Source organism: Microtus oregoni, unplaced genomic scaffold (genome assembly GCF_018167655.1).
Source record: "Microtus oregoni isolate MIOR12 unplaced genomic scaffold, Mior012 000005F_ref0000423, whole genome shotgun sequence".
NCBI classification, from domain to species: domain Eukaryota; kingdom Metazoa; phylum Chordata; class Mammalia; order Rodentia; family Cricetidae; genus Microtus; species Microtus oregoni.
The window spans coordinates 42,492,479-42,518,327 of record NW_024543064.1 but is presented as its reverse complement, the minus strand read 5'-3'; the positions used below and the strand labels follow the sequence as shown (position 1 = coordinate 42,518,327).

Genomic DNA, 25,849 nt, shown 5'->3' with positions numbered 1-25,849 from the left:
GGAAGCATCTGCTCACTGTGTGTGTGTGGGGTGTGTGTGTGTGTGATTATAGCCCCCATGTGTGTTCTTTTCAGTTCCAAAGATTCTTCAGCTCATCGCCTCACTTGACCCTCCATACAGTCCCATTTGGGAGGTGGAAAACTGAGACTTGGTGGGGTCACATGAAGAGAGCCGTGCCACCAGGCTAGACCCAGGAGGCCATTCATCTCAGCCCTGAGCATCGGGCTCGAAGTCCAGCTCTTTGTCGGGGAGGGGGTCCCCAGGGCTGTCTGGTAACCCATAGTAGAGGTCCTCCTCCTCCTGCTCAGGTTCCTCTGCACTTGCATGGACACTCTCCTCCTTCGTCCTCAGGGACTGCCGCTGCTTGCTGGACAGAGCGGCCTCCTGCACCTGCCCCTCCAGGACCATGTCCTCTGATGTGGGGGTGTCATCAATGAGAGCAAAGTCACTGAAGTGATCCAGTGGACCCCTGCTGGCCCAGAACACCTGTGGGTGTGGCTCATCTCTGTTGGATGGGGATGGGTGAGGGCTGCTGCCTTCGCTGGAACCCATGTCCAGCTCATCTTGGAATGAGGCCAAGGGTGCAGAGCCTTGGGAACACGTTGGAGGGCTGCAGAGGCAAAGAGAATGCGTGAAGGGAAGGCCCTGAGTCACACTGTGTGGGTCCAGACCTCAGCCACTGGCGGCAGTAAGTTCATATATCTCTGGGCCTCCCCCTCTCCTTGGAAATCAGGGCAATATGAATTCCCTCCCATGCGGTGCAGGGAGAATGTTCACAGCTCTCCATACAGTGCCTGGCACAGGGTAGGTACCCAAGCAACAGGGCTGTTATTTAAAAAGAAAAGAAAAAACTCTAAAACACACACGCACGTGCACACACACACGCATGCACACACAAAACTACCAGCCAAGTGGCTCATCCACTATTGCAGGCATTCGGGACCTTTCTCTGTCCCCTCACAGTCCACGTCACACTGTAGGTACCTCAGTGTCCTTTTCTGCCCCACCTCCCCCACCGCAGCGGAACTCAAGAGACTGGAGGCCAGTCAAGGCCTTAGAGAGAGTTGGTGTCCAGTAGTGATGGAGCTTGTGGCTGAGTGGAGCAATCAGAGACCTGACTCAAAAATAAACAGGAACTGGGCTGTGCTGAGGACTAAGCCTTGCCTGAGATGCTGAGCAGGTCAATGGCCCAGGCAGGATTTAAACCCAAGCCCTCTGGCTCCTGGGCTCCTGCTGCTCATAACAAGCCTTTGGAAAAGGAAGAACTGTGTGCTGGGCACTTAAACATTGTCCCTGTGTCACGGAAATGACTGTTCCCCTGAGAGAAACTGCTCAGGAGAGTCCGAAACCAACACAACTATATAGCCTGGGAGTTAAGATCAGCACCTCGGTCCATTAGAGCCCCAGGCCAACCTCATTTCCCTGTGCCACTCTCGCCCTCCACTGCCTGCTCCTGACTCCCAAGTGTCCCTACCACCCTCTTGGCACACAGCCCCCCCCTCCCCCTGCCCTAGAACTGGGCAGCATTCCCACTCCCATGCCGCCCTCTCACCTGCTCTGCGCACGAGATCTTTCTCCCTCATTTTCATCCAAGCCCCTGTGGACGACCACTGCTGCCTCCATCCAGGCCTGAGCACTACGAGGCTCGCCTTCCCCACCATTGCCAACTCCTGTCTTCAGCTCAGTGGCCAGCAGGGGCCTAGGGTCCTCACTGCAGCCTAGGACCTTCATCTGGACGTGCGTGAAGTCTGGAAGGCTCTGGTCATAGGCGGCTTCTTCCCACAGCCTGACATAGGGGGGTTGGGGGCTGGGTCCAACAGACAGAGGGAGAGAAGTCAGGGTGGGGTAGACGTGAGTTCCCTCACCATGGGCACCCTGTCTACTATGGGAGCATGGCCCCACTGATTTCAAAAGAAAAATTTCAGGGTGTCACTGTACCCAGACCACAGACGGAGAGGCTGAGGCCAGATTCCAAGTCAACATCACAATGTCTCAAAAGGTATCCACGGTCTGTAATGTTAAGATGGCGAAGGCCCAGCACCAAGACTCTGCTCTCTGAAGCACACCCCAATGCACCAATCACAGCTCTGCTGCTCAGCAGCGGTGTAATAGCTGCCTGTGGGCTCCTGCAAGGCTGGGAAGTGATCGCCTCTGCACTCCCTGTAACTCCAGGAGGTGCTGGGAGGAAACTGAGGCACAGCAACTAAAATTGACTTGTACACAGAGTGACACAGACCCAGCTTGGTGGGTCAGGGCCATATTGCTCTTCTCCGCCTGTGGGCTTCAGAGACCAGGTCTTTGTCCAAGGTCACAGGAGGTGACCAGACAAAGGAAGGACGTGTTTGTGGTGGCCCCGCCCACCAGGGTGTGCCCAGTGCTTCTCACTGGGGCACTTCTGGAATGGAAAAGGTCGGCATTACAAACTACCCCAAGCAAAGCAGAAGGCTGTGACCCTCATGAGCCCAGCCTTCAGAGCTTGGGAGTCGCAGCTCAGGAATTAGTGAAAGCCAAAGAGTTCTTGGCTCCATCCCAAGCCAGAAGCAGGGCTTGACACCTCCGCAGCCAACTTAGGCCCAGATTCAGACCTGTCCTAGCACTGACTCCCCTTGAGATTTGAGGTTTGTGCCTCGGAGTCCACATCTATAAGACAGGAATGATGATGTTAGCACACCAACCTGAGAGTTTGAAACTACCTGTGATTTCTAAGAGTGTGTTCTCAGAAAATGGGAGGCAAAGAGGAAGCTGGCTGGCATAAGACAGAGACACCAACATCCAACACAGCTATCCCGATTCCCTCCCTCCTTACCTCTTCCCTTCCTCCCCTCTTCCCCTCTTTTGACAGGAGGCTGGACTGAGGATCCATTCCCCCTGGTCTTACCTTTTCACCTCCAAAAGTCTGTTCTCCATCAGGCTCAGGGCCTTTGGGGACAGAAAGTCAGAGTCTGCCGGCACGAAGGTGATCTGCAAGGAGAGAGGAAACGGTCTCTGCAATTGACCAGCTATAGAGCTGACTGCCGCCACACGCTCTGACCGCTGGACCCGGAGCCTCTGCAGATTGTAGGAGGAGAAGGATGCAGTAGGGCCCCTGTTTGATGAGCTAGTTTCTGTTCATGGCGCAACCCCAGCAGGTAGACAGATATCTAGGTTCCTGTCCAAACCACTTTCTCCCTTTACCATACAATCTCCCAAGAACCTGCCCTGTGCAGACACCACCTGGACACTGGGGGCAGCGGTGAGTGAGAGAGATGCCCCGCCCTGGAGCCCAGACCCATTTCCCAGAGGTATCCACAGAGGGCGCTCCGTCTGCCTGGTGAGTGGATGGTAAACCAGGCACTGACTTGTGCTTCACGGGACACAGCCGTGGAGTGAGCAGGGACACAGAGGCTGTGAGTGTGCCCACAAAGCTCATCCCTGAACTTTTGATATCAAGCAGCCTAGCTTCAGGGGTGGCCATTGAAGCTGGCAAGGAGCACCTTGAAGGGATGAGTCAGGTGAGGTGGAAAGAGTCCTGCCGTTGGAGCCCTGGAGATGGGAGGGCATCTTCTCACTATCAGGCCCTTGCTGGGGATCCTGGGAGCCGCCCTTCCTTCCAGAGCCTCTTTGAAAGCTTCTAGTCAATGAGAGAAGCCTCCAAGAGACACCTGCTCCTCCATGCGCAGAGAAGCACTGTGTCCCACACCCAAGAGGTGACCCAGAGTCCAATGATGGGTGATAGACAGAACACAGGGAGCATACACACAGCATGCCTGTCAGCCTTCAGGAGGAAGTTCTGATGCACGTTACATCAAAGATGAACATTGAAGACACAGTGCTGAGTGAGATATGCCAGACTGGGCTGCGGCAGAGGCAAACACTGTAAGACCCCACTTCCATGGTATACCAAGTTGTGGAAGTCAAAAGGAGGCTGGTGGATCCCCAAGGCTAATGAGAGTGGTAATGGGGAGCTGTTGCATAGTGGGTGTAAATCTTTCATTTCCCAGTTTGGTCCTGGAGATGGGCTGACCACATTGAGAATGGACCTAATGCCTCGGAAACGCATGCTTACCAGAGGTTAAAGCACTGTATCCTGTGCTTATGTGTTTAATACAGAGGGCTCTCTCAGTATGGTACCTGGACACATGGCTTCTTAATAAATCACAGCCTGGCCCAATGAAGACCAAGCCACTGGTCACACATCTGGACACACACATCACACACAAGTCTGAACATCTTTCATCTAACATCTGATGGCCTCCTTCTGAGCTGCTCCAGAGTCATAAACAGCACCAGTACAGTGAGGGAGGTTCTGCCTGTACCAGCAAAGCTTCATGATGCTGGAAAGAAGGGGGTGCTAGGTAGAGGATTCTTACCTTTCCGAGGAGGCACCTCCGTAGGTGTCTAAGCATCTTACATTTGCACCAAGGATGCCTTTGGCCAGATGGTTCCATACTTTCTAGGATTTATCTCTTTTTCCTATCTCATGACCCAGCAGCATCATCTACTCTGTCACCATCATCACTATCATCACCATCAATGCTACCATTCCCATGGCCATCATTACATCACCACCATTGCTATCATTATAACCGTCATCATCGCTACCACAATCATTACCACTGTCGCCATCACGATCACCACCACCACCATAACCACTATCATAACCATCACCATCATCACATCACTGCCATCACGACCACCGCAATCATGACTACCATCACTGACATGAGAAGCAAGGAGGAGACAGACAGGAAGCAGCATCCTAGAACACAGATTCTCTTTCTAAAGAAAGAGGAAAGATATGTAGGATTGATGATCTGGGGCAGGATCAGACCTGGAAACCCTCAGAACATTAGACTAAGAATTTCAACCTTTATCCACAGCCATGGGCATTCCAGAGGGATTTTTAGCAGGAGAATAGCATCAGATTTGAGTTCAGGCAGCACACCGACCAGTCCCCAGAGGGAAGAGGCATAAAGAGGGAAGCCCTCAAAGGGGACAGGTTCTTCAACCTCTAGGTGTTGAAGGCGCTGCGGGCTGCTTCCCGCCACCTGGCTCCTGGTCACCTGGCTAGTTTATGCCCCAAAATAATTACACGAAAGCTGTATTCATTTAAACACTGCCTGGCCTATTAGTTTCAGCCTCTTATTGGCTAATTCTCACATCTTGATTAACCCATTTCTAATAATCTTTGTAGCACCACGAGGTGATGGCTTACTGGGAAAGATTCTAGCCTACAACTGGGTCCTGAATTTGAGCCCCAGCAGAGCCAAGATCTGCTTTCCCTGCCACTCCACCCCTCATCCTCACTCCCCCCCATTCGATCTCGACCTCCAGGCCCAGCATCATCAGTAGCCCCCACACTTGCCCTGCCTTGATTCTCCCTCTTGACCCATGCCTGAGACTCAGGTGATCACCAAAATCTAACCAGGTTTGTATGCAAAACCTAACAGAACAGCCATGGTGAAGAGCGGGAGCCCTTCTCCTTCCTGTTCCGCTTGTGACAGCACTCACAGCCCTGTCCTCCCTGCTTCCCCTGCAGCCCTCCCAGTACCGGCAACATTCTCTCCAGAACAAGGCCTCTGCACCCACTTCACCCAGGCACCCAGGACCCCTCCCGTCCCTACAGCACCCTTTGCTCCCTTCCACTTGGCCATTCAAGGCACGGAGTGGGGGGAGGCTCTGCCAAGGTCACAGACTTGGCACAGGGCACAGGGACTTGAATTGGGGTTTGAGGGACACTAGGAGGTGTGGGTTTCCACCAGCCATATCACCTCCCCACACAGGAGCACGTGAGCCTTTCACAGTTACTCATTAATGCTCAGCCCCATTCCCCCTACCAGTCGCCCCTAGGAAGGATGCTTTCTTCCCAGCATCCCCACCTTCCCTGGGTGGTGACGTGGTGGCTCTGGCCTCAAGGCCCTCTTCTCCCAGTGACCTCTGCTCAGGACATTGAGCGCAGAGAGGAGAGTTGACTGTAAACTGCTTTGTAAAATGGCCCCAAACCAGTTTGGACTGCCCAGGCTCCAGGTATAAGTGACAGACCTGGGCTGGCCACAGAGAGGAGGAGGGCTGGGAGAGGCTGGGACGTGGACCCAATTCTTAGAAGTCCTTCTGGGTACTTGCCACCAAAGTGGGGAGGGGTAGAGGAAGCTGGGGGGATAGGGCTGTTAGAGTCAAGACTCAGATATCTGTCCCCCTCCCCCACTCTGTGTTCTGACCCACAGTTGTATAGTTAAGGAAACTGAGGTTTAGAGAACAAAATGGCTCAGTCTCCAGGGGACTCAGAGACAGAACACAGGCTAGACTCCTGTTGCTCTCCTCATATCTCCACATCTGCAGCTGACTAGCTGTGTGACATTGGAAGAGTCACCCTACCTCTCTGTGCATTGAAGGTTTACAACACCTGACTGCCCACCCCTCAGAGCCGTGTGGGGATCAAGAAGAGCAACAGCAGCAGCTGCTGCTTGCCTAAACACAGCATGCCAGCTGCAAACATACCCTGCCCATCTTCCACACATCACCCCTGGGCTACCACAGGGCTAGGCAGAGCCCAGACCGGGGAGCCACTTTACAGATGAAAACACTGTGACTCGGAAAGACACAGCCCTACAGAGCCCTCAGCAGCTGGGGGCACAGAAGGGAGCACCCTGGGTGGGGCACCCAGGATGGAACGCCCAGGGCACAAGCGCCAACCTGAGATCAGTGCTTCAGAGTCCTGCAGAAAACACAGAGCACTTGGGATAGGGTCCGGGTGAGCTGTGGGTTCAAGCTTGGGAGAGAGTAAATGCTAGCCAGCTTCTGATCGAACACAGAGACAGCGTGTAGATCCCATTGTGTCCCTGTTCTGGCGGACTCAAGACCCAGACATGGGAGCATTCTGATCAGCCGAAACAAGAGATGGATGGATGGATAAACAAAAGTATTACCCCCTCCCCAGAATAGAGAGAATATGGGGAGTCTGAATGGGAAAACCATACCAGCTAGAGTCAAGGGGTTGGTACCCTGAGACAAGGAGGGTCACACGTCTTCCTGCCCCCTTAGGGTAGTTAGTGTTGGCACATGCCCCTGCCCCAGCTCCCTACCTTAGGATAGCATTGGCACATGCCCCTGTCCCAGCCCCCTACCTTAGGATAGCATTGGCACATGCTCCAGATGACGCCCCCAATCACCATGACGCTCCCCATAGCGTAGAAGGTACCATAGACCTGGGGTCGATCATGGCTCATAAGGAACGTGCCGAGGGACAGCAGGAAAAGGCCCAGAATGATGAAGCCGATTCGGAAGGTCTTCTCCTCAGTCATGGTGGCTAACCAGCCCTGATAGCTGACCAGCTCCCTGGCAGAGGGCTGCCCACAATCCTAAGCGAATGTCGAGCAGGCTCAGGGTCGGATGATACGCTGCTTGCTTGAGGCATAGACTGAGGCATAAAGCCCAAATCAAGGAATGGTCCCCACAGGTCCAGCTCCCGGCCCTGGGCCCAGAAGTTCTGCAGGGCAGGAGGTGACATGCGTCAGTGGGCCCAAGAGCCCAGCCATCTACCTTTCCTCCTGCCACTCTCCTTCTCTCTGGGCCCAGCTGTTTGGAGTTTGTGAATCTGAGCATGGGACAGAGGCAGGGGAGGGCTGGGGGAGGTCACAGGGGCTGGGCCAGCCCTGGCTTTGACATCATCTCATTTGCCTACCGTGGAGCTGAGCCCAGACAGGCTTTGCACCTCCCAGCTCTGGGAAGCAGGGGTGGGGCCATGGCCGAGTCCAAAACCCACAGCTTGACAGTTTGGACACCTAAAGACACCTTCTCAAGGACACCTGATCGCCTAGGCTCAACAGGAGTTTCTGAACCTACTGAATAGCCAGCATCCTAGCCATTCGGTTCATTTAAGGAGACAGGTCCCATACTCCCACTTCACAAATGAGGACGCAGGCATGAACAAGTAACCTGCCCACAGTCACAAATAACAGAGCAGCTGGGACTAGAACCCAGGGGCTGCAGGTCCTACTAGCATGAGCCTCGTCAACCACAGCATAGGTGAAAACAGGGGCAGGCTCCAGGAGCGAAGCCTGTGATGGTCCCTGATCTGTGTTTCCAGCTGTGTGGTGCACAGCCTTGCTCACCAGCTGATTGTCTCTCTTTCCTCCTCTGTATACCAGGGACAATTGTAGCTCCTCCCAGAACCAGAACCGGCCCCAGCTCTTGCCTCCCACATCCCCTTCATAGCCCACATTCAGTCCAGACCTGCTTTCCATGGGGACCAGGTGAACGAGTGTCCCTACAGGTGTGACTAACTGATTGGCATCTACCTCACCTGGCCTGGTCCCCAACTTGGAAAGCCATCATTGTCTGAAAAATGACAGTCTAGGAGAAGACTTCTAGTTTTGATGTGACTGAGGGGAAAGTCAGATCTGCCTCCATCACTGCTACTGCAGAGACTCGGAGCCCCCACAGGTACCCAGAGTGTGACAGCTGGGGTTCTTGTGAGTGACCTGTGCGATGGCAAGGGCTCTCAATGAGCTGCCTGAATCCCTGCCTTCGGGGACTTTCCTGTACGGGCTGTGCGTGTCCCTCATGCCCCACTGTGTTCGCCCATGCACCTCTGCTAGCATGGCCATGGGGTCCCTTCCCAGAGAGGTTCTGCTCTCTCTGTCTCCCGCCATCTCTGTCCCTCAGCTCTGTCCAGCTTGTAAATTTACTTCACAGTTTGTAAATGCCCCAGGAACTGGGACTAGGCACCCTGAGGAAACCGCCCAGGTGCCAAGTCTCTGGTTACCTCCAGTCTGATTCCCAGGGTGAACTTAGGCAGTGCACCTCAGTTTTTGTCACCTTTGGATTGTAAGCAGCTGTTAGATCATCTCCTAGTCTGGTACCGGAAAGTGACATAGAGGAGGAATAGTCGTTTGGAATTGTGACTGGCCAGGGACCTCTAGGGAGATGGTAGAAGCATCTTAAAGAGACTAGAGACAAGAGAGGCTTTGAATGTAGAGCAACCTAGCTGGTATCCATTCTAAAAAAAAACAAAAAAAACAAAACAAAAACACAAGGCCCAGGGAATGACTCTCTGCCACATCCACAAAAGCTTCTCGTGCCCCCTGGTGGCCTTGTGGTGACCTGGCATGTCTCTGTCCACAGGAACACACAGAAGAGTTGCCACACCCACTTTGCAGATAAGGAGACAAAGCCCGGGGAGTAACAGATTGACCAAGACTTCCCCAATGCTCCCAGTGCCCCCGTGGATGGATCTAGCTTTTGGGTATTCTTCCCCAATCCACTGATCTTCTCTTTCATTGCCATGACCCAGTCTTTCTTTGCCCCTTTAATAGCAAGGAGGAGTAAGAAACTCTGAGATATGTGAGTGCTGGCTTCAAAGGGCCCGATCTCTTCTGGAGTCAAGAATTAAACGGTCATAGGGCAGGCCTCTCTTCCAGGACAAGCTGGGGCAGCACAAACTCAGCTCCACCAGGAAAAAGAGGGGAAAATACAAAAGGGGAAAAAAAAAATCTCGAAGCTGTGTGGAAAGGAATGGAAGGTGGAGATGGTGGTTATGGGAGGAGTTGGGGAAGGGAGGGTGAATATTTTCAAAATACCTTGCATGAAATTCCCAAAGGACTAATAAAAATATTTTTAAAAGAATGAAATGTCCAGTGTTGTTCTCCTGTGTAGACATGGTGCCAAGGCAATTCCTAGTGACTTGTTGCTGTGCCCGTAGATGGCTGTGCCTCTCAGCCTCGTAAGGGGTTTCTCTTGTAGTGGACACTGGGCTCGTCTCACCACTTCCGAGGGCGAGAGTCTGTGGAGGGCCCTGCCCTGGTTGAATTGTGTTTGTCCTGTCCCTCCTTCCACGGGGCTCAGGGATCTTCGTACGGGGATGGGCAAGCGGATTGTGAGCTCTGAAGGTGGCAGATGACACGGGGGAGGGGCACAAGATTTTTCTGGGCAGGACCGGGCTGTTGCACACATGAGCTGGTGGCAGTTGTGACAGCACTAACAGGGCCTTCACTGGCTCAGCTGGGCGGGGCCCCTGCATGGAGGGAAGACGGTTTGGCCATTGGCTGGCCAGCTGTTGGCCCCTGGCCACTGGGAGGCAGATAGTGGTGGTCTCTGCTGGAGCAACCACACTTGGCATTCCCTGGTTCCTGTGGGGGAAGGAAAAGGGAAGAAAGAAGAGGAAGGCTCGGCATTGGGTGGATGGGGAGGAGGTGGTAGAGCACCGGGCGTGAGAGGGGTTCTGTGTGTGATCAGGGTGTAGCCTGTGAAATTCTCAAAGAATTTATAAAAAATGAGAACCAAAACAAAAAAGAATGAAATGGGAGTGTGTGTTCAGAGCAACAAAATACTGTGCTAGAGGCGGTTCCTGCTCTCACAGGCCTGAGGCCACCCTGGCTTTGACCTTCTTCCTGGCACCCAGAGGAAGCCGCCGGAGGAGTGATCCAGGAGTCAGAGGTGTCCCAGCAGAGGGCGTGTGGTAAGTGCTGTCTTCTTGAAGGTGTGTCCAGCCTGTGGACAGTAACTGTGAATGCAGCCAAACACAAAACTGTAAATTTACTGAAAACATGAAACTTTGTCAAGTTTTTTTTTAAAAAAAAAAAAAACAACTCAGTTTTCCTGTTCTCAGTGTGAACTTTGTGAAAGACAGCATTGTTTTGCAAGTCAAAAAGTTGAACATGCCTGAAGGAATTGGGGGTCCGGGGAGTGAGCTGCCCCCACAAGATACTCAAACATAGAACACCCTGGACACAAGTAGAAACCTAAGCCTGTGAAGACAAGGCTCGTCCTAAGGAGCCAGAGCCTGTCAGTAACAGAGATCAACCATTTTCTCACCTCCTGCTACACAGGGCGCTCTGAGGGTCGAGGCATGCTGATAAGAATGGCTTTGGGGCGCTGGGCGGTGGTGGCGCATGCCTTTAATCCCAGCACTCGGGAGGCAGAGGCAAGCCGATCTCTGTGAGTTCGAGGCCAGCCTGGTCTACAAGAGCTAGTTCCAGGACAGGCACCAAAAACTTCAGAGAAACCCTGTCTCGAAAATCAAAAAAAAAAAAAAAAAAAGGCTTCGGGGATGGAGTGCTCAGCTACATCATCTCCAGGATGGTGAAATGATGGGCGTGATTGTGATTCACTGTGTGCAGCCCACCGTGGTATACACTGCCCGTGTCAGCTGTCGTCCAGGTCCTTCTCAGGCTACCGCCTCCACCTCCTCTCTCCCAAATCCTGTTAACTCTAGGTCTTAGTTAGGGTTTCTATTGCTGTGAAGAGACACCATGATCAGGACAACTCTGACAGGGAAAACATTTAATTGGGGCTAGCTTGCATTTTCAGAGGTTTAGTCCATTTTCTTCATGGCAGCGTGTAAACCAGACATGGTGCTGGAGAAGGAACTGAGACTTCTGCGGCTTGATCTTCAGGCAGCAGAAGCAACTGTGAACATAGTTTGAATACGGGAGACCTCAAAGCCCACACCCCCACAATGACACACTTCCTCCAAGGCCACACCTCCTAATAGTACCACTTCCTATGAGTCAAACATTCAAACACATGAGTCTATGGGGGCCATACCTTTTCAAATAATCACATTCCACTCCCAGGCCCCAGTAGGGTTGTAGCCATAACATAGTCCAAAATGCATTTAGTCCAGCCTTCAAAATCCCCATAGTCTATCACAGCCTCAACCCTGTTTAAAGATCCAAAGTTCAGTCTCTTCTGAGACTCATGAGATCTCTTAACTGTAATTCCCTGTAAACTCAAAATCAAAAAGCAGATCACATTCTTCTAACACATAATGACACAGGATATACATTACCATTCCAAAATGAAGGAAAAGGAGCATAGTAAGGAAATACTAGAACAAAGCAAGACCAAACACCAGCTCCAAACTCTGCATCTCCATATATGACATCAAAATGCTCTTCAGATCGCCAACTCCTTTCAGCTTTGTTGACTGCAACACATTTCTTTCTTTTAGACTGGTTTCACTCCCTGTTAGCAGCTTTTCTCAGCAGGTGTCCCACAGCTCTGGCATCTCCAACATCTTGGGGTCTCCAAGGCAACCCAGGCTTCACCCTCACAGCTTCACAGTGGCCTCTCGGGGCCTCCATGAGGACCGCTTTTGGAAGATGCCTAGCCTCAGAGGCTGTTCTTAGTCATGGAAGGAGACTCTATAACCCCTTTCTTCTATCTGTGATTCTAAAGCCAGAACTGCATTGCTGAAGCTGCCAAGTTGTGCTGCTTGTTGGGGCTGGAACATGGTTCCCTTGTTCCATTACATCTTCTCCAGCTTTCTGTTTTCAATGGTTTTCCTTCACTGCCTAAGGTTGGCTGTCCTGAAACTGGACCTGTAGACCAGGCTGACCTCAAACTCAGAGATCTGTCAGCCTCTGCCTTCTGAGTACTGGGATTAAAGGTGTTTACCACCACACCTGGACCTAAACTATTCTTTAATTCCTTCTCACAAATTGGAGCTTAGCTGGGTGAGGTCTTGCCCTGAGGTCACCACTCCCTTTATTCCATTTCTTAATCTGTTTATCTCCTTGAACACAGAATTAACTCTATTTTACTTCCTGGTGCTCTTTTCCTCCTCAATCATTTTGTATATTTACTAGCTCAGTTTGCTCCTTTTCATGATAAATCTTCATCAGAGTTAACACTAGTAACCACACAACAGGGTCTATACTAGGCTGTTTTGAGATTTCCACTGCCCACAGAATTAATCCAGATCTCTTCACTTTATCTGCAGGCAGACTCTTCAGATAAGGGCAAAAAGCAACCACATTCATCGCCACATTATTACAAGAACAGTCTTGAGGCAACATACTAAAATTCTCCTCCTATTGAGCCAGATCCCTACAGTTCAAATCACCCTTAGCACAACTGTCTTCCATGCTCCTACTAGGACGACCCATTCAGACCCACTGAAAGTGTTCAACTGCTTTTCTAATCCAAACTCCCAAAGTCCACATTCCTCCAAACAAAAGCTTGGCAGGCTTATCACAACTATACCCCAGTCCCTGGTGCCAACTTCTGTCTTAGGGTTTCTATTGCTATGAAGAGACACCACGACCACAGCAACTCTTACAAAGGAAAACATTTAATTGGTTTACAGTTCAGAGATTTAGTCCATTATCATACGGCAGGAAACAAGTCAGCATGCAGGTAAACATGGTACTGGAGAGGGAGCTGAGAGTTCTACATCTTGATCCACAGGCAGCAGAAGGAGACTGTGCACCACTCTGGGAATGGCTTGAACATATATAAGGCCTCAAAGCCCACCGCCACATTGACACACTTCCTGCAACAAGGGTGCACATCCTAATAGCACTGCTCCCTATGGGCCAAGCATTCAAACACATACATCTACGGGGGCCATTCCTATTGAAACCACCACACTCTACCTTCTGCAAACAAGAATGCACTCACTACTCTCCCTCTATTGTCCTCTCCCTATTGCTGATCTCAGATTCCACCTTTGACCCCTAATGTCTCTTTCTAACCCAAATGGACGTCAGCACAAGTCACTACTCTGCTCGGAACTCTGGAACAGCAACCTGTCTTCTTAGGGTAAAAGCCTCCAGGCAGTCCATAAGTCCGTACATCACTTTTGCATACTGCCTGCTCATCACCCCTCCAAGTCTTCACTCTCCCTAAGCTCACTCTGACTCCATGTTCTTCCTGGAACGTACAGACACCCCAGGACCTTTCTGCCTGGAATGATCTTCCTCCAGATATCTGCATGGCTGTCTCCCTAGCTAAGTCCTTTACTCTATGGTCACCTTAGTGGGGTCTTCCCTAGCCATCCCCTAGATTGCAGAAGTCCTCCCCCAAGGAGGTCCCTTAGTTTTCCCAATTTGTTGTGCTCCACAGCGTCACCACCATCTATCTTACTATACAAATTATCTATTCCGTCTTTTGTTTGTCTGTCCCTCCAACTAAAAGCCAAACTACAGTGGTTGCTGGGAGTGGCTGTATTTGGTTTACCTCTGTGTCCCCTAGGTCTGGACCAAGGAACCCACTGGGCGGTATTTGAGAGGGGAGAGATGAAGTGTAAGGACTAGACCGGAGGAGAGCAAGAATATAAGGGCAAGAAACCTCTGGGCTGACATTTTCCTGAAGCCAGCAGGAGCCTCTGTGGAGTCACAGGGGGTCACACTGGGTGGGAGAACACCAGACTAAAGGCCGGGAGTAGTGATGGGCAAGGGTTGCTGAGCAACACGTATTTGCAAGGATCCTGGAAAAAGATGGAGAGCCTGAGTCACAAAGGTCCCTGACATCTGGGTGTCACTGTCTAGGTGGCCAATCACGAAGAGTCCAAGCGTGGATGCAGGGAACAGCCTGGTTCCATGGCAGGGCTGCAAGGGACAGACAGACCTGCCTTGGGTGGCTGGCTCCTCCACAGGTTCTTCAGGGAGGCCACCATAATACAGAAAGGGACAGTACCCTGCCTTGCTGAGATTGCCATAGCCTTGGCTCAGGTCCAGGCTGGTGACCTTGACCAAGTCACTGTCCCTTCCTGAGCCAGGTGAACAGATGTGGATCCAGAGAGACAGAAAAGTCCTTTGTGACTGGCTAGCGCTCCCCACCTGCCCTTCAGCTGCTGCCAAGACAGAACCTGTTCACACCAGCCGCTCATTAACTCTGTGCCCTAGGGTAAATACCTCACTTGGGAAACCCTTAGGAACTGCAGAGGGTCTAATATAAACCCAGCCTAGGTCACCACCAGAGTGGGGAGACAAGGCTTCTCCAGACTCCTTAGTGGCCTAGGATAACCTCTGGGGAGACAGAATGTGACAAGAGGGTAGAAAGGGAGGGGCCAGAACTTCTGACGGGAGGATAGGACAGGAAGTGCCAAGGTCCAGGGGTCTAACTGGGAGCAAGGAGCAAGGGGCAGGAGTAAGCAGCAAGCTGAGTGTTACTATGCAGAGTAGGCCTTCTTCTCCCAGCCCAGGCTATGTGAGGGCTTTTGCCCTTCAGAGTGAGCTGGGAGCCAGGCCCGACCTGGACTTGGCGTTGAGAGGCTCTCGGTGACCTGAGAATACTGTGGGAAGCAGGCAGAGTGACAATACGTGGACCCCACCGTGGCCCAACCTAGATAGGGAGCCCTCAGCTTGCACAGGCTGCTTTCCCACACGGGGACTCCACACATACCTGGGGTGAGGAGGAGATAGGAGCAGAGTCCTAGCCTAGCACCAGCTGCCCCTTGGGACTGCCGCCTTAGCCAGCCTTTGAGCCCCTGCTGCCTTGGGGCCTTGGGGAGGTCCCTTAGTCTCCCTGAGTGAGAGTGAGCCTGATGTGATATCCCTAATGAGAAGCTGGTTTAACCTGACTCACGACACCAGCTGCCTTCTAGGCCCTTGGCCTGCATACTGGAGAATGACGCTGTCCCTGAGGGAGGGCCAAAAGGGACCCAAGATGACATATGCCTCCCTTATTCTGCTGCGGTGTGTCCCTTACATTTCAGCATGAGCAACACAGCCTGAGTTAACAGGATTTGGTTTGCCGGTCTGTGATCTGTAGCTCAGGCTGATAGGGTGGGGTGGGGCAAGGGTGAGCTAGGAAGCTACCAGCGAGGAAGGTACAGGACTCAGCCATTTGGTGGCATCATGGAGTGGGCAGAGGCAGAGTGGGCAGAGAGCAGCTGGGGGGAAAGTTGCTGTTAGTCCCATCTGGAGAGCCAGGGACAGCAGTGAGGCCCTTGTCACTGGATGCTGAGCCAGCACCTGGTAGAGGAGGCTTACCTCCACCAACTCTGAGGCGTGCAGCAGTTTGAGGGCCTCTGGCCCAGGGCTGTGCCCCTGCTTCCGGTATGCTGCTCAGTGCTGTCACCCCACGGGTCCTTCCACTTGGCTCCCTGAGACATGGGCCAGAGCTGCTAAAAATGCCAGTTTCCTCTCACAAATGATGGAACTGAGGCCAAGAGAAGAAGTCATTGTCATGGTGGTACAGGGTGGGACCTGGGCTCAGGGGGGCTTAGGTTGCAGTCTGTGTTCTCTTGGCCACAAACTGGTGGTATGAACTTGGACACCTCTGCTTCTGCCTCTGGCCCCGTGTTCACAGCACACCAGCACGGAGGTTCTATTCTGTTTGGGACCGTGATGATGGCCTCTCCAATACCTCGTGGGGAGAAGAACCATAGGAATCAGCCATGCAAAAAACAGTGAGATGTTATAAAGTGGGGTTTATTTAAAGCCACCTGACATGGAGATGAACTCTTACACGGCAACAGATACATAAACAGCATCCAGTAGCAAAGCTCTGTGAATGCCGGCTGGGAGCCCAGCACTGGAGTATGCCCAAAGCAAAGCTTGTGGCTTAGGGGCCAGTTTCAGGGGCTGCTGGAGCCCTGGAACCCCCCTACAGCCTGAGCTCGACCTGGGCTGGAGCTTGCAGCATGTGGACCAGAAACAGCCTCCTGAGCTTGGACGATGCTTTCGTAGCTGGGTGGGGGTAAGAGGGATGGAGATCCCAGAAGGGCGTCTCTCGGGGCGTGGCACTGAAGGTCTTCTTCGGGCTGCACAGGGGATGGCAGGGGACCCTCCGCCAGTGGACAGTACATGGCCTCCTCGTAAGTGGGAATGGCAGCCTCCTTAGGAGGTCTATGGGAACAGGAAAGAAGCTGTCAGCAGGACCTGCTCAAACCTCTCCTGCATGCCAGGGAAGACAGAGGAGTCTGCGTGACCGTGCCCACATAGCTCCCATGATGCTTGGGGGAGCAGCCTGCGACCTTAGTCCTCCCTCCTCTTCAGGTTGCTCCAGCAAGCAGCATGAGAGCCATCCTCTTCGCTTTGACACTTCCCGGGGACATTTTCTAACCTGTCCCCACATCTTGCTCTCCCCTGAGCATCCATGCTGTTCTTTTCTGCCACTGTACTGACACTGTATGCTTGTCTCTTGGGCCAGAGATTGACTAGAGTGGCTAACACTGAGAGCAGGTGCTTGGTGTGTTTGCTGAGACTGAGTGCTGGTCCACAGACATAAAGACTCCCAGCTGACTGAAATGCTATTTGTAAATTACAGCTGTGATGCTCAGGGCAGAATGCGAGGCCTCAGATTACCTGCCCATCTAGATGCTTGAGGCTTGAAACAGTAAATTAACCAGGTAATTGCTTCTCTTTGCACACCTCCAGGGGAGAGAGAGCTCACTACTTACCAAGTCAGTCTCTTCTTCCACTCCACAATGCAGCCCACCCCGACTCTCCAGCCCACCCTCACTCCTAGGCAACCGAATCACCTAACAGTCTATGAGGCAAAGACCAGGTCCTCAAGCCCCACCCCCAACCCAGATCTGGATTTGCAGGCCCAATTCCAAGGACAAATGTTCTATTATTTTTGAGCTTCTAAGGGCCACCTCCAAGGAGTTAGTGTCTTTCCCTGTCCCAGGACTCTGAGCTGGCTGCCACCCTCACAGCAGGCCCCCAGGAGGCAAGTTCACCCTCCTGCTCACAAAGTAGCTCTGCAGGCCCTGGCTCTGAACTGGGCTTAGATAGAAGAGGGCTGGGGACCAGCCAGGAGACCTGCAGCCAAGAACCAACCAGCATTCTCCTTTCTCTGAGCTCCCAGCAGGCTTTGCAAGGGAGGGCAATGCTTCTGCCAAGCCTGGTGTTACATGCTTGTAATCTCACAATTCTAGAGGCAGAAGCAGCAGGATTTATGCTTGAAGACAGCTTGGGTTACATAGCAAGTTCAAGGCCAGCTAGGGATGCCTAATAAGACCCTGTCTCAACAAATCCCGAAAAGAAGAAAGGGGGCAGGCTCTCAGAAGCTGTGTGCCTGGAGGCAGCACACTGAACTCTATTGCTGTGCCTGGGCTCTGTTCTCACGTTCTCTGGGCCTCTTCTTCCTCGTCTGTGGAATGGGGATAATACGTGCCATGTCACAGATGCAGAAGAGAACAAGCAGAAAAGGGTTAACAGCCTTGAAGGAAATGCAGGTAATAGGGCTCCAGAACCCTCCTCTCCCTTGCAGGCTCCCAGTCATGCCTGCCCTCACTCAGATTATTGGAGCTGATTCTGGGTATGCTTAGGGCCAACCCAGCAGGTGGCAGCCAGCAGGATGAGTGGCTCAGGGACCACAGGAGCTCAGCTCACAGCAGGAAGTTTGCTTAGAGGGCAGGTGTACCACAGCCCTCAAGCCTGCTCTGTCACCTCAGTAGCCTGTTGGCTCATCCACCTTAACTGTCCAAGGTCATAGTTCAGAACACAGGAAAGCCCAGAGCTTGGGCCTTTGCAAGGGCCTGTCCTAGTCTAGGAGGTTCCTAGTACATTCCAGACCAGAGTTCTGTGGTTGTGGGGTGGTCCTGCCAGGTTGTCCAGGAGACCAGGACAGCCTTGTGGGGGCAGGAGCCAGGCTCCTTGCTGGTCCTATTGACTTTCTGTTGAGAGACCAAACCCAGTAGGGCAGGAGTAGCCCCACCCATCTCACAGATGAATGAGTGAAGGGCAGCTAAGTGGACAGCCCTCTCTAATGGCAGAGGTCACACTCACCCCACACTGCACAGCTCTCCTGAGCCAGCTACACCCTCATGTCTCCCTTTGGGAAAACAGGCCCCACCATCGTTGCACCCTCCCTATAGGCAGCCAAGGCTCAGAGAGCAGGGAAAGCTAAGGGGTGCAGGCTTCGTGGCATGCACACACACAATGGTCCTGTCACAGGAGGCCACAGCCCCCTCGGGGAGAGAGAGAGAGATGACTGGTCTTCGGTGTCACCCTGGTAAGGTCTAGAATCACCCAGGGGACAGACATACCTCGGGGCACCTCTGTGGGACAGTTTCTCCACTAAGTCAGTTATGGTGGGAAGGTCCACCCTAAATGTGAGGTGTATCATCACCTGGACTGAGGTCCTGGGCTGAACAGAAAGGACAAAGTGAACTGAGTACGACCGTTCGTCTGTCCGCTTCCTGTGGACACAACTTGGCCAGCTGCCTCACGTTCCTGTCCCTGTGCCATCCCCGCCATGACGGAATAGCCCCGAAAACCGTGAGCCTAAATAAACCTTTCCTCAAAATGTTCTTTTGGTTTTGTCTTTCAGGTAACTTGTCACAGCAGTGAGCTGTGGTACAGAAGAGGGTCTGCCCTTCCTCCTGCCGCAACTGACAGACAAGGCGTCAGGTGTGACTTGGGAAATCTGGGGACATTCGCAGACACACAGCTTCGAATGGAAAGGGTAGCGACAGAAAGTTGGCCTTCCGAGGGGGCCTAGCACAGTCTGCTGTGCACACTGAAGGACAGCAGGGGCCTCCGTTCAGGACGGACAGTTGCCAGGGGAGCTTCTAGGGTAGGGTCTTGTCTGTCTGGTCACCGATGCATCACCAACACTCCTAACTGGACCCACCACACGGTAGGTGCCCAGTGGTGTTGGGGAGAAGCAAGAGAGAGCGGGTGATGAAATGAGAGAACATAAGACCCGACATGGAAAGCGGAATGCCCAAGCCCGTTTCTAGCCACAACCAGGCAACCCCAGGAAGAGAGTGAACTCATGCCTCCCATGACCAGCAGGCTTCCTCCGTACCCAGTCACACCAGTCTCTGAATCTGGGTCTCAGAGCTGGAAGGGCCCCTAACTGCTTCCTGACAGGGGGTAGAGGGATGGGAGTGAGGAGGGTGGGGAGGTGGAGTATCCTGCCTAACTGAGGAGGGAGGGAGTAGCCCACCTAACCCGCAGCTGCGGCCTGGGCCCTGTTGAGGCAACACTATTGTGTATATAGACAACAGCAACTCCTCTGCTCAGGCCAGGCTGGGCGGGGCAGGAGGACAGGCCTGGCCTGACAGAGTACAACTCATTTTATGAGCAGGTACGTCACTCTCTCAGGGACAAGTTTCTCATGTGAAAAGAGCAAAGTCTGGCTGGGTAAGATGCCCTTCCCACCGATGGTCTGATTCTGCAGCCCAGGCTAGCCTGGAACTCACCTCCCACGTGCTACATTACAGGTGTGCCCACCATACCCCACTTGAGGTCTGCCTAGTGGCCTTGGTAGCATCTGTAGAATGCATCTAGTTTCAAGGAGCCATGGGCCAATAGCAAGATACTCCAGAAGATACTGTCTACCCGGCAAAGGGGTAGTGTGACTGTAGTGATCACCCACGGTCCCCACCGTGCCCCACTAACCTGCAGCTCTTCTCAGGAGACTCGGCAGCAAGGTGGCACAGGTCTCTGGAGAGTTGGTACAGGTCCCCCTGGCTCGACCTCTTTGTGCTATCCTGGATGGACCAGAGCAGGCCAAAGAAGAGAAGCAGGCCACCCATGCTACAGCAGAATAAACTGATAGACTTGAGCCATGTCAGGGGGATCCTGGACAGTGGATGCTTCACTGTGGGGGCCAGTGAGCCAGGCTGGACAGCTGTATCGTCTTCGCTCCACCATGCAAAGCAGAGTGTCCCAATGACCAGGACCACTGTGCCACCGACCGTCATGCAGTAACGCACAGTGGAGGCCACTTGGCGTCTGACGCATGTCTGCACACAGAAGGAGAGAGAATCTGAAGAATTGGTCCAGCAACATGCACCAAAACCGCGGAGGAGCCTTCTGACTTATACTTCAGGTCCTCACCTGTGAAATGAAGATGATACCCACACACGGCCGGGCTACTTTGATGGTCACCAATAAGCTGTTTCAAGTTCCTAGCGCTACACCTGGGATACAGCAGGAGCTAAATCATATAATAATAAATGCACTACATTCTATCGGGTCTGGGCCTGGTGGGTAGATGGTTCCTGTGCTGGCCGGTCTATGAGCGGTTGGGAGAAGCCAGGATTTGCTGGCTGTGCTCTGCCCCTCGCCTATCGTCACCATCTGGTGGGGTCCAGTTCTTGTCGCTGTTTGACAAATGTGAATGGCGGGGCTAGATGTGAAGTTGAGTGTAGATAAATCCATAGAGCAGGATTTTTCCAGGACATCTACACAGATGTCACTACCAGAGTCACAGCACTGGAAGAGCTCACAATCCCAGCCCTAACAAAACAGCGCATGGATGATGTCATGACCCCTAGGTGAAATAACCTAAATCATTACAAAGTTAGGGCCAGGGCTGGAGAGAAGGCTCGATGGTTAAAGAGCACCAGCTGCTCTTCCGAAGAACCTGAGTTCAGTTCCTAGCGCCCACACGGCAGCTCAAGCTGTCTCTAATTCCAGTTCCAGGGGATCTTTTTCCTCTTCTGACCTCCTCGAGCATGACGTGCTTATAGTGCGCATATACACACACAAGCAGAACACCCACACACATTTTCAAGATTTAAGTGGGGATCAGCACGAGTGTTTGGCAGAAGGAGGGCACACATGTGCTTTGCTCTTTTGAACTCCCATGAATCACTGGAAGAGGAAGGATTCGGCAGAAGTGTTGCATGGGATAACTGCAAGAAGCAAGCCCTGCCCCAGATCCTACCATCCAGAAGAGGCTGGCACTGGTCCCCAAAGCTCACCTCTAAGCCACTGCCCCTACTGATCCCTCGGTGTGGTTAGTGACTTCCCACACATCCCTGCAAATGTCAGCTTGGCCCTTGCTTGGGAAACTTCTGGAGATCCCTGCACCTTCTGGGAGCACACAGCTCACCTCTTACCATTGTCCCTCCCTTGGCTTTTCCCCTAACTAAACCAGAGTTTCCTGAAGCAGTCCAATCCCTTCCCATATCCACAGGGAGAGGCTGGTGGGAACAAGGCTGCAGTAACCAGCTTGGAGAAAACACGAAAGAAGTCAGCGGAGGAAATCCTGGGCCTGCATGTTCCAGCCCTGACAAGGTGACAGTCCCCTCACGGCCAACATTTTTGACTCCTACAAACAAGGCAGGTGAGTAGGGTGGGGGAATGAGTATCCCCAGCTGAGGGGGGACACAGTCCACACTGGGGGAGGTCCTCATCCAAAGTCAAGTAGAGCAAGGATCTACATACCTAAGGAGCTCACACCTGAACACACAGACTTGAAGTCACCTATGATGCTTTCTGTTTTCCAGGAAAGCAAACACTGCTCATTGTGAAGAGTGGAGTGGCATAATGAAGCCAGGATGAATCCTGCCCCTCAGAGACAAGCATGAGCCCCACTGAGCAGTTTTCTACCCTGCCCTCCCTTGGTCTACAGAACACAATGTTGGTGGCTAGCATGTGCTGGGGGCATTTGCCCAGCTGGGCACCATACCGAGCACTTTACGGGTATCCCCTTGCTTAATGCTCACCACAGTGATATCTCAGGGATACTGGTTAGGGATGGATTTAGATGCAGATCTAACCTAGCTCAAGTACCCGTGTGTGTGTGTGTGTGTGTGTGTGTGTGTGTGTGTGTGTGTGTATGCACTGCTGGATTCCTGTATATACAGATTTAGATGCCTGCAGTTGAGACCATACCATGAGTCTTGTGTCTGCCAGTCTGCTCTCCCTGACAAGATGCCTTCCCCTGTCCTCCCAGCTTCAGATGGTGACAGTTAGTGTTGTGCTCAGTCTCAGGTCAGTCCCTGGCGTGGCTCTTAGTGTGTCCTCCCTTTGGACCCCTCCGCTCCCACTTCTGAGAAGCCGCCATCAGGAATCTCACTACCCCTTACAGGAGTGTGCCTCCAGCCCCTGCACCTTGTTGGGAAGGAAGGGAGGGCTCCCTGCCATGGAGGGTGTGACTTACAACCCCTGGGGGGCAGACAGGAAGCTCTCCAGCCCCAGAGAAGTTCCACCCTATCCTGGTACTCAGTCCGGGCCTGCCAAGCTGGTCCCACCTCCAGTGCTTTGCTGGCCTCCCCTTGACCCTACTCCCACTTCAATTTAAGCCACCTGGGACTTTCTCCTAAGACCTGCTACTCGCTCTGGGACTTTCTCCTAAGACCTGCTACTCGCTCTGACTGGTTCCCCACTTCACCCTTGTTCAAAAAGGAGACCAATATCACCCGTCCCAGGGGCTGTGCCCACCTCCTTCCAGCCAGGGGAGAACTTTCCCACCACAAGGCTTTGCCCATCACTCCCTCTTTGGGGCCAATCTGTTCACTCTGGGACCCTTGGCTAAGCAGGCTCCTGTTGTCCACACCTTTGAGTTCACATCCTGGCCCTCAGGGCTAAGAGGTTAGGGAGTTGAGTCCAGCAAGTTGTACCTGTGGCATGAGTTAACGCAGCTGGATAGAGGGTGGCCCTACTCAGACACTACAAGGTTATCCGGAGTCTCGTTGTCTAAACACGCACCTCTGAAATGAACACTCCGCCACAGCGGGGAGGGACTTGAACCAGAAAATCACCTGCTCTCTAGCCCCGGCAGTCTGCTACAAGGAGCTCAGTTCAAACCAGGGAGAAGAAAGCCTTCTTCCTGTCAGAGGAGGGAGAAGGGAGCTGAGCACCAGCCCCCAGACTGACAGAGATGGGAGAGACCCACAGTGTCGTTGCTGCTGCCCCGCAATGGCACCGTGAGAGCATTGAAGGAATATCCAACCATCTGAACACGAAGAGCCCACCTACGCCCACGAACTGCGGAGAAACTGGCTCCCAGCTAAGCGCCGAGGCACTGAGTATCAGGAGTATCACCCCGGGTCCATTCTGCACGGTACAGGTTAAAGGGAAGGGTCCACGCTACACCCTTAGCAGAAGCTGAGGTACTCCGGAGGGAGGGAGACAGGATGTTCACACCCACCTCGCGAACAGCCATCAGTCTGGTCCAGGAGCCACAGGAGCGGTCCAGGGGAGAGTCCAGCGCATTAGAAGGCGTGGTGGTGGTGGTAGCTGAGTTCTGCAGGCAGCAGGCATCTGGGGAGGCCCTAGTAGCTGTCCCCAGCTGTGCCCTTGGCACTTCACCGGCTTCTTGAGGTCTCTGTTCTGGTCCCCAGGAAGGCTGAGGCCACAGGTCCTTCTCTCCCTGCCACCCAGCCCAGCAGCTGGGTTCCCAGCTGGGGATCCCGCTGGGGAGCCACCTACTCCCTGTCTCCTAGTCCTTGTATGTCCTCACTCACCACCTCAGAGACTTTTGTGGCCTGCTTCAGTGCTTCCTCGAGGTTCCAGGTGCTGGGCCGGTGTCCAACAGGCCCCGCCCAAACTTAAAGTGATAGCCTACCGGACAGGAGGGAGAAGTAATTTCCCAGAGAGGTGGAAACTGCACAGATGAAACTCATTGCCCAGAGACATCCAGGGGAGGGACCTGTCTGTGGGAGGCCTGGGCCAGGACCCTCTCTCACCACTTTCACAGGGGAGAGAAACTGAGGCTCAAAAACACTTACCCAAGCGTTTCCTGCATCCTGTGCTGACAGGATCAGCTTTATCGTGGGGGCCAGAGAGCAGTCTCCCCTACCCACGCTCTGTTATCCGGGACAGCATTGGCAGTCCGAGGACCAGCTTGGAGCGTTCCTTCCTGGGGACACTGCTGGCCAGAAGCTGTGGCACCGACTTCCCGGAAGCACCCTCCTCCTGCATCACCCACTGTGTTAGGTCACTGGAGGGCAAGTGCCTGCTCTTTTGATAAACAGGTAGTTCAAAAACCCAGAAGGAGGGTTAGCTCAGTTTGTGTTCCATGTCTCCGGGAGGACACATCTTTAAAGGGTGATCACAGCAGGCCACAGAAGGAACAGTATAGGCAAAGCTGGACAAAGTCATAGGGAACTTGTGTCTGAAAAAAAAAAGATGCCACTCAGGGCGCCTGAGTTCTCTGAGCACCGATTCCTCCCTCTGGAGAGGTCCTTCATGCATGATCTGTTATCTTCCTCATTGTGTATGGTTTGCATAAATTTTACAGCAGGCAATATGCTTTCCTGTACAAGGCTGAGAAGCAGAGTGGCTGAACAGAGAGAGGGACCTCTGACGTTTCTGTACCCCATCGAGACAGCCTGCCAGTGACTAAGGTCTGCCAGCAGCCCCTTGGTGCTGTGTTCAGAGGAGATGTGGGTGAGAGATAGGAGGGCCAGGACACTTTGGGCTGTGCAGGCATCCACATAGGGTGTGTCCTCCCTGCCTGTTATCCCCAGATGAGTCACTGCATAGTAAGGTTGAGGTCCAGCATGGGTCCTATTTGAACTTGAGTCTCTGGATAGGAGATCAAGGCCAGAGCTGGAAAGTCATGGTTCCTGTCTCCAGCCAGTAACTCGGAAAGCCCCCTTCTCAGGGCAGCTACTGGGGTTTAACAAGACCTTCCTTCTCCCCAAGGAGCCAGCCTATCTATCTATCTATCTATCTATCTATCTATCTATCTATCTCTGTCTATATATATAATATATATACAATATATAATATATAAAATATATAAATACAAGTGTGTATATATACATATACAAGTACCATGGGGCTTAGGGTTTAGCCAGACACCTGTCCCAGAGACCCCAGCATCAAGAGGCTGACTCGGAGAAGAACATCGGTCAGCAGCATCTACCCCAAGGGAGCAGGGAAGGGCATTTGTGCCTCCTCGTTTTCTGTTACCAGGCAAGTGCTTTTCCTCCTGTTACCTCTGCTAATCATGGAGACTCTATCAGAAGTGGTTGGCCCAAGGTCAGTGAGGAGTGGAGAGAGGAGGGGCTAAAAGCCTCATCCTTTGGATCTTCCAGACATTTTCCTCTCTTCGACGTTGCCTTCTTTTCACTCACAGCCTCAACTGCAACCCTTTTCTCTGTCTCTCTTCTCTGAAGCTGCCTGTCTGTCACAATGCACCAGCCTTGGCTCTCACACCAGCCTCCCAGTCACCTGCCTACACTTTCAATGGCTCCCCATTGCCCCAAGAGCCACCCCAGCTGCTAAGTTACATCCATGTTCTTGTGACCAAGACTCTGGCCACCTCCCAACCTCACTCCCCTACCCTATGTCACTCCCAAGTTCCCTGTCACCATGCCCAAGATACAGTGCCACGCCTTGGCCACAAAGATTCAGCTATATCTGCTGGCCATTGAGCCCTAGGGATGCCCCCATTCCAACTTCGCCAGCACTGGAATTACAAGCAAATACTGCCATGCTCAGTTTTT

General features: G+C 52.9%; 2 protein-coding genes across 3 annotated transcripts; both read right to left on the bottom strand.

The window, feature by feature from the left end:
• Positions 1-207: 207 nt before the first annotated feature.
• On the bottom strand, positions 208-7,280 carry Bsnd (barttin CLCNK type accessory subunit beta). 2 transcript variants are annotated; one of them, XM_041651267.1, is made up of 4 exons: positions 7,104-7,280; positions 2,879-2,961; positions 1,553-1,807; positions 208-610 (listed from the first exon to the last, which is right to left on the bottom strand). In XM_041651267.1, exons 1-4 carry the CDS (start codon positions 7,278-7,280, stop codon positions 208-210), a joined length of 918 nt encoding a protein of 305 aa, XP_041507201.1. The 2 variants fall into 2 exon arrangements, with proteins under 2 accessions (XP_041507201.1, XP_041507200.1); XM_041651266.1 differs by having other exon boundaries at positions 1,553-1,815; positions 2,881-2,961.
• Positions 7,281-16,124: 8,844 nt separating this feature from the next.
• Positions 16,125-23,907, bottom strand: Tmem61 (transmembrane protein 61). The gene is made up of 3 exons (XM_041652722.1): positions 23,545-23,907; positions 20,061-20,407; positions 16,125-16,553 (listed from the first exon to the last, which is right to left on the bottom strand). The coding sequence occupies exons 1-3, from the start codon at positions 23,557-23,559 to the stop codon at positions 16,283-16,285; spliced, it is 633 nt and encodes a 210-aa protein (XP_041508656.1). The 5' UTR covers positions 23,560-23,907; the 3' UTR covers positions 16,125-16,282.
• Positions 23,908-25,849: the final 1,942 nt, after the last annotated feature.